Source organism: Chrysochloris asiatica, unplaced genomic scaffold (genome assembly GCF_000296735.1).
Source record: "Chrysochloris asiatica unplaced genomic scaffold, ChrAsi1.0 scaffold00013, whole genome shotgun sequence".
Classification (NCBI taxonomy): Eukaryota; Metazoa; Chordata; class Mammalia; order Afrosoricida; family Chrysochloridae; genus Chrysochloris; species Chrysochloris asiatica.
The window spans coordinates 18,542,091-18,550,700 of record NW_006408531.1 but is presented as its reverse complement, the minus strand read 5'-3'; the positions used below and the strand labels follow the sequence as shown (position 1 = coordinate 18,550,700).

The 8,610-nt window shown below is 37.2% G+C and overlaps 1 protein-coding gene across 3 annotated transcripts in view; it reads left to right on the top strand.

Moving 5' to 3' along the window:
- The window catches only part of EYA4 (eyes absent homolog 4 (Drosophila)), a 74,528-nt gene that overhangs the window by 32,027 nt on the left and 33,891 nt on the right, over positions 1–8,610 (top strand). For all 3 annotated transcript variants that reach the window (XM_006834652.1, XM_006834653.1, XM_006834654.1), the window contains exon 8: positions 334–417. In XM_006834652.1, coding sequence (XP_006834715.1) covers positions 334–417 — 84 coding nt within the window. The remainder of the gene's footprint in view (positions 1–333; positions 418–8,610) is intronic.

Genomic DNA, 8,610 nt, shown 5'->3' with positions numbered 1-8,610 from the left:
ATTTCCATTTTTAATTCTTTGCAATTATAAATTTCATGAATCCATTAAGTATAAAAATTTATGATGCATAAAATAAAATATCAAGTGCAGGTCTATCATACAATTTAAATATGTATTTTTGGTATACAGCTTATTATTATTATTGTTATTATCACTTGCTTTTCAGGTATTATGAGTGCTAAATTTGGGGAATAAGTAAGGTAGTAGGATATTTTTCTATAAAATGACATCAAGATTATATCTTACAATGAAGCAAGATATTTTCTACATGTGAAGAGATTTCTGTTTCTTAAAACTTTATAAAGTTTTTATATTTGTCTTTTATGTCTTCAGCGCGTGTTTGTCTGGGATTTGGATGAAACCATTATTGTTTTTCACTCACTGCTAACAGGGTCTTATGCACAGAAGTATGGCAAGGTAAGCTGTCAAATTTTAGCTCTACAAATCTTGTTAGAACTTTGTTTTCCCAATAAAACCAACTGACATTTTAAAATAGTTTGTATTTTTATTAAAGTTTGTCAGATCTGCTCTTGATTATTTTTTCCAGGGGCTCATTTCATTGTTCGTTCATATGAACTGGCAAAAATTTCACAGCTAATTAGAATCAAATCCTTTTCCTACTTTCTTACTTTCTACTGACTGTATTGTCTACATCAAAACACTAAGATTCTTACTCTCCCATAAATTATTTTAGGTAAAATTTTTCTAAATTTAAATGAACTTTTAAAACATTATAAAATCATTTATATCTTCTATTAAGGGTGCTTTAAGAAAATGTTTGAATATTTGCTTTAGAATGTCATTTGTAATAAGCAATTTTTTTTGTCTGGCAGATCCTTTGGATTGAAGACTAAAAATGTTTTTCTGTAACTTGAGTAAGCAATGTACAGCAACTGGAGAGAGGTGCTCCCCCTGATAAACCCAGATTCAGAGTCAGATGGCATCATTTCTCCTCTTCCTGTATCTTTGGTCACTGGTTTTCATATTTCGCTTCTTAAAACAGTATCGTGCTATATGGGTGGTTTTGCAAATATTGACATACTTAAAACAGGTTTTTCTGCTGGAGACATATTCTCTATGGCCTACTTGCTAAGGCCATTACTGTTTGCGTCTTTGACTTGAGGACACGTGATCTAACCAGTCAGCTCTGAACGTTGGCCTGTCTTCAATTACCGTGCTCAGAGTTTGATATTACTGCATTCTAACTTTGGTTCCTTTACAAATCACACTTGCAAAATATTTTTCTATGTCTTCATAAGTATGAATTTATATGTTGCTTGATAGCATGACATGTCAGTTCAATATGTAGTTTCTAGCAATTATGTTAAGGTTTATTTATAAGTCAATGATTGTACTGATGTTTTGCATCTTGGTGAATCTGTATCGTCATTTTACTTTTTAGTGTTGTTGTGGCAAGTGCTGTCGAGTCGGTTCTCACTCATAGTCATGACTATAGGCTTTAAGTCTTTGTGGGAGCCACAAGCCTCATCCTCATCCCATGGTTTGAACTGGTGAGCTCAAGCCACCGACCTTATGGTAGTGCTTTTCATACAGAGCCAACACTTGTTAAGCAGATTTGACAGTGACAGTTTTAAAAGTCCTTTTGAAGGAAGACTTTTTACCCCTTTATCACAATAACACATCTAAAGCAGTGTTCTTTCAAGTGGGATACATGTATCAGATCCATCAAATGCTCCACTGGGAAAACATTAGAATGTCTATCAATATAGATATGTACATGTATATAATGCTGGCAATGTATAAATGCATGCGTATGACTATAAAGTACACATATAATGGATATATCAGTTAACAATGACTATACACTCAAAATCTTACTAGTGATGGAGGGTGTAATGTAAAAAGTTTCCAGATCATTAGGTAAAACATTTCTTCTGGAATAATTTCTGTTCACCAGGGATATACAGTAAATTATTAGGAGTAAACAGTAAAAAGTTCAGTTGAACTGACTGTAATATTTTTATGTAGCTAACTTGAACACACAAATCCAAATAAATGTCACTTCCAACTAACACCATTAATAACTCTACTTAAAAATCCATGTTGCTTCCATTGTGCCTAACTAATGGTAGAAGTCATCTTTGGGGATTAGCTTTAGAGTTCCCACACATTTCTTGGCTTCACCTCTTCAACTGTTTGTGGTAAATTTGATCTGAAGAAGTCTAGTGTGGCTGTGAAGGTATAGACAAGGGAGAGAACCCAACAAGGTAAGAGCAGAAAGGTAGGCAGGTAGACCTGACCTCTAGGATGCAGTATTTAGGTTTTGTTCTAGGTGCAGTAGAAACTGTTAGATGCTTTTAAGCAAAGATGTGATGTGACAGCTTATTAATTTCCTGCCAAGTGGAAAATGAAGTTTAAAGTACTGAAGGGTAGGTACAAATAGACCATTCAGAAGTCTTTTGTATTGAAATTGTATCAGTTTAGAATGGTGTTAAGTGCCATTGAGTTGGTTCTGATGGACTCATAACAACCCTGTATAGGGTTTCCCTGGTAAATTTGAACTGCCAGCCTTGTAGTTCAAACTGACCTTGTAGTCTAGTGCTTATGATACAACTCCACACCAGGAATTTAGAATGTTGTTGTTAAGTATAGTCGAGTAGGTTCCAACTCATAGTGACCCTGTATAGGGTTTCCAAGAAGTGACTGGTGAATTTGAACTACCAACCTTGAAGTTCAAGCCAACCTTGCAATCCAGTGCCACCAGTAAAACTCTGTCTTAGGCTTCCAAAACTCAAAACATCAAACTGTCCATTTTTGTTTTTGCTTTCTTCTAATTGGGAATCTCCTGTCCTCTCAGCAGTTTGAGGTTGGTCTTCATGCCTTTTCAAATGTAAATGTTCCAACTCTGAAGGTTCTGATGGGACTCAGGAATCAACCTAAGGCCCCATACTCTAAATACTTGCTGTTGTTAAGTGCCATTGAGTTGTTTCCAACCGATAGCGACCGACCTTGTATAGGGTTTCCAAGGAGCAGCTTGTAAGTTTGAACCACCGATCTTGTGGTTCAAACTTTGCAGTCTGGTGAATTAGCCTACAGCACCACACCAGGATCCCCTTCAAAGGTTTAAACCAAGCATATTTTTTTCTGGGCCATTTCTAACTCCCCTTTTATCAAATCCAGTCAAGTACAGACTAACGGAGGGCTTACAAGTTCAAGTTCTCTGCGATCATTACACCCAATATGCATTTCTACCACACATGTATGTCTATTTTACAATAATAAGCAGCAGAAACCAATATCCTTAGGATAGTCAAACACATAAACCTTTTAAAAGCACTCAAACTTGAACTTTTCTTCTACCTTGGACTAACTCCATTCATATGCATATGGACTTGGATTTCTGGCAGGGTGAATTCCAGTAGGCCCAAACCCTATATAAGCCATCCCTTTTAACTAGTTTGTCATCCACTCCAGACAACTCCAAAAGCTGCTGCTGAAGACAATTCAAAAACCCCTGCCACTCTCTCCTCTGCTTAAGTATTTTATCCCAGGCCCCTTCATTCTTTCTCTTTGAAAAGCTTGTAAATTCATAGGTCTGAAGTCATTGCAATGAATCCTGCTTACAATGCCAACTGCTTAAAACAAATAGAGACCATGTCTGGCTTCTGCTGACCCCACAAGTAGGAATGAAGACCAAACTCAAAGGCAGCCCAAGGCCGATTCTTATGAAGTGGAGGTCAGACGTGTCTCTTGCCTATATAAGTGCCTTTAAAATTAAATTTGAGAACCAATTTAGAAAACTCATCCGTACAATTTTGTTTCTCTAGAACCCCAGTCTCGGTGCCACATGGCTTAGACCGGGTTTTCTAGAAAAACAAAACCAATGAAATATATATATATATATATATATATATATGTAGCAGATGCGCCTAATGAAATACTTTGTTTGATTTCTTCTCTGCTGCATCCATGAAGGTAGATATGTGAATTTTGGATTCAAGCAAAATGAAGTATTTGACAACTTCAGTCTTTTCTCTCCTCATCATGATATTATTTATTGGTCCAGTTATGAGGATTTTTTTTTTTTTTTTTGAGGTTTAATCCTAAAGGTTGTGGTCTTTGATCTTCATCAGTATTTTAAATCCTTGTCACTTCTAGCAAGCAGGGTTGTATCCTGTGCAAGTCACTGGTTGTTAATTAGTCTTCCTCCAATCTTGATGCCAAAGTCTTCTTAATATAATCCTGTTTCTCAAATTATTTGCTCAATTTTCAGATTGAATAATTATGGTGAAAATACAACCCTGGTGCTTTACATTTCCTGATTTTAAACCATTCAGTATTCCCTTATTCTGTTCAAATGGCTGCCCTTGGTACAGGTTCCTCATGAGCACAATTCAGTGCTCCGGAATCCCATTCATCTCAAAGTTACCCATAGTTTATTGTGATGCACATGGTTGAAAGCCTTTACATAAGCATTAAAGCACAAGTAAACATCTTTCTGGTATTCTCTGCTTTCAGCCAAGATCCATCTGACATTAGTAATAATATCCTTAGTTCCAAGACCTCTTGTGAATCTGGCATCTCCTTCATTATTGATGTACTGTTGAAGCTATTTTTGACTTATCTTCCACAAAATTTTACTTGCATATGATATTAATGACACTGTTCAGTGAGGTCTGCATTCTCATGGGTCACCTCTGTTTGGAATGGCACAAACATGGATTGTTTCCAATTGATTGGTCAAGTAGCCTCTTCCAGATTTCTTAGCATAGAGGAGTGATTTCCTCCAGTGCTGCATCAGTTTGTTGAAAGAATTCAATTTGTTTTCTGTCAATTCCTGGAGCCTTGTTTTTCACCAGTTCCTTCAGTGAAGCTTGGACTTCCTTCAGTACCAATGGTTCTTGATCATATGCTACCTCTTGAAAAAGTTGAACATCAGTCATTTCTTTTTGGTATAATTCCTTTCATCTTCTTTTGATGCTTTCTTCATCATTCAATATTTTGTCCAATGTTGTTTTTAAGTGCTGTCGAGTTAGTTCTGACTCATAGCAACCCTGTACAGGGTTTTCAAGAAGTAACTTGTAGGTTTGAACTGCTAACTTTGTGGTTAAAAATTCAGTGCTGATTTTGTCCATGTTGTTGTTGTTAAGTGTCATTGATTCAGTTCCAACTCATAGCGATTCTCCAAGGAGTGGCTGGTGAGTTTGAACTGCTGACCTTGCAGTCCAGTGTGTATCCTACAGTGCCACGCCAGCCCTCTGATTTTGTCCATAGATTCCATCATTGTAAGTGGAGACTTGAATTTTTTAGTTAATTCTTTCAGCTTAAGAAATGCTGAGTGTGTTCTTCCCTTCTGGTTTTCTAACTCCAGGTCTTTACGCTATTCATTGTAATACATGACTCTGTCTTCTCGAGCTGCCCTTTGGGAAGTTTTCTGTTCAGCTCTTTTACTTCTTCCATCCACTTTAGCATCTCTATGTTGTAGAACAAGTTTCAGAGTCTTTGCTGACATCCATTTGGTCTTTCCTTTCTTTTTGATGCCCTTTTGCTTTTTTCCTATATGAAAGATATCCTACAACTCTTCTGATCTTCGGCCATTCATGTCTAATACATCAAATCTGTTCTTGAGATGGTGTGTAAATTCAAGTGGAATATGTTTAAGGCTGTGTTTTGGCTCTTGTGGACTTGTTTTAATTTTTTCAGCTTCAACCTGTTCTTGCATATGTTTTAATCTTCTTCAACCTGAACTTAAATAGCAACCCTGCACAAGGTTTCTGAGTCTGTAAATCTTTATGGGAGTAGACAGCTTCAGCTTTCTCCTGTGGAGCATCTGCCGACCTTGCAATTAGCAGCCCAGCTTGTCACCCACTACTCCACCAGGGCTCCTTTCTATACCTTCTAGGTCAGAGCAATGTAAGAAAATGCAGTCTTTCCCCAAATAGGAAATTACTCGAAGCAGAGCTTTTCAGATATGCCAAAGGTGGTTGTTTGTTCTTAAAATCCACTAAATGGTACTGTAGTGACCTAACAGATAGTGAGATAGAAACTGGGAATATAAGTACCAAAGATGTAAAATGATACCCTAAAATTTCTCTCTATCTTTCCTTTCCAAACAATAAAAAAAATAAAAAGCAGTTTTCATTGAATAGATTCATACTCATAGTGACCTCATGTGTGTCCGGTAGACCTATGCTCCGCAGGTGTCAGTAACTGCCTTTTCAGCACTAGATTGGCAGGCTTCTCCTGAGGACGCTCTGACTGGACTCAAGCCATCAGTCTTTCACTTAACAGCTGTTTGCATCCCACAGGGACTCCTTGCAAGTAACAGGCAATGTTGTTGTTGTCAAATTTCTTCAAGTCAGTTCTGACTCACAGTGACCCTGTATTGCTATAAGTTTCCATGGAATGGCTGGTGGGTTTGAACCACTGATCTTGTAGTTCAAACTGACCTTGTGGTCCAGCGCCACACCACGACCCCACAGGCAATGGTAAGTGCCATTTGTTGAGTTCTTGTTCATATCCTAGCACTTCCCCTGAGAATCCTATTAAATGCAGTATCTCATTAGCCTTTCCCTGATGTTACCCAGCTCATAAATAGCATGGCCAAGACTAGAGCCCACATCTCTTTAGCATGTCCTTAATCAGTCTTCTGGTCTCATGTGTTTCCTATAACATATAAAATTGAAATTTATCGAACAAAGTGACTTAGGAATGGCATTTTACTTATAAATTGTCTGTGTGACTAACTTTTGTGTTTTAATGTAAAATATATATGTATTTTTGAATATTTTACTTTCATTCACAATTAAATAATCTTATGAGTTTTCCAAGGACTCTCCTAATCTGTTATCACATTTTGACTCTGTTCAGTTGTCCACACACACTTTTTCCCAGCAGAACTCATCCTGGCTTGTTACCACGGTGGTGAATGAGAGACATTGGTATTTGAGCTGTGCTGTGTGTGTAGCTAATGATGGATTTTGCAGCTGAGCCCAGGCAGGCACATACAGATTTCTGCACTGCAAAGCTCTAAAGAAGTTTGTAAATGTGACAAGACATAGCCCAGGAATTGTTCACCTTCTGATAGAGTTTATGAAGATTATCCCTATCCCCTGATTAATAGTATATATTATTTTACCTAATACATTGTAATTATTTCTCTCTTGTTTTGAAGTCAAAGGGGAACAGGCTCTAAATAAATTGTGCTTTAGTGATTTGATTTATTCAGGAGCATTAATGCATCATGTGCTATGAAGCCATGGTTCTCTAAAGTAAGTCCGCAGCAAGGATTCAAAGGACATAGCTGAAGCGAGGGGAAAGCCTGAAGTGTAAATAAACTCAAAGTCCTACCTGTCAAAGCTAATTCTTCTTTTATGCAATGGCATCTATAAAAGCAGAACTGGGAAATAAAGTGTTCATTAGGAGAAATAAGATGGTCACTTGTATGTTAAACAAGCTACACATCCTCATACATCAGGAAAGGTGTGCATCAAGGTTGTATATTTTCACCATACTTAGTCTGTATGACAAGCAGATAATCCTAGAAACATAACTATATGAAGAAGAACACAGCATCAAGATTGGAGGAAGGCTCATTAACAGTATTCGGATGACACATCCTTGATGGATGAAAGTGAAGAGGACTTGAAGGATTTACTGATAAATGATAAAGATCAAAGAATACAGCCTTCAGTATGGATTACAACTCAATATAAAGAAAACAAAATCCTTACAACTGGACACGTAGACAACATTATGATAAATGGGGAAAACATTGAAATTGTCAAAGATTTCATTTTACTTGGATCCATAATCAATGCCCATGAAGCAGCAGTCAGAAAATTAAACAACATATTGAATTGGGTGAATCTGCTGCGAAAGACCTTTTAAAGTGTAAACAAGCAAATGTGTCACTTAGAGGACCAAGATGTTACTGATCTTAGCCATGGTATTTTCAATCACCTCATATGTATTTGAAAACTGGATCTAAATAAGGAAGATCCGAATAGAAATGATGCCTTTGAATTATGGTAGTTCAGAAATATTGAAATTATCATGGACTACTGGAAGAACTAAGAAATCTATCTTGGAAGAAATACCACCAAAATGCTCCTAGAAGCAAGGATGGTGAAACTTTACCTCACATACTTTGGACATATTATCAGGAAGAACTAGTCCCTGGAGAATGACCTCATGCTTGGTAGTAAAGTAGAGGGTCAGAACAAAACAGGAAGACCCTCAACAAGGTGGGTGACACAGTGGCTGCAATAAGTGCTCAAGCATGACAACATTTGTGAGGATGGTGCAGAACCAGTGTTTTGTTCTGTTGGACGTAGGGTCTCTGTGAGTAGGAAATGACTCAATGGCATCTAACAATGACACAGACTCTTATAAAAAAAGTTTCTCAAAGAATACACCAGGACTCCACAAAACAGTACTAGCTGAATTTTAAATCATAAGATAGTCAAGAAGATAAACACTGATACGTGTCGTGTCAGCTATAGAAAATCAACATGATTTCATAGGAAGCGATTAAGTATTGGAACCCATGAATCAGGAGGCAAAAATAATGACCATATTTACACCATGACAATCACCCCTGCTAAAGAGAGCTCTTTGGGCAGAGAGCCTATAAAAGCAGACAACAAC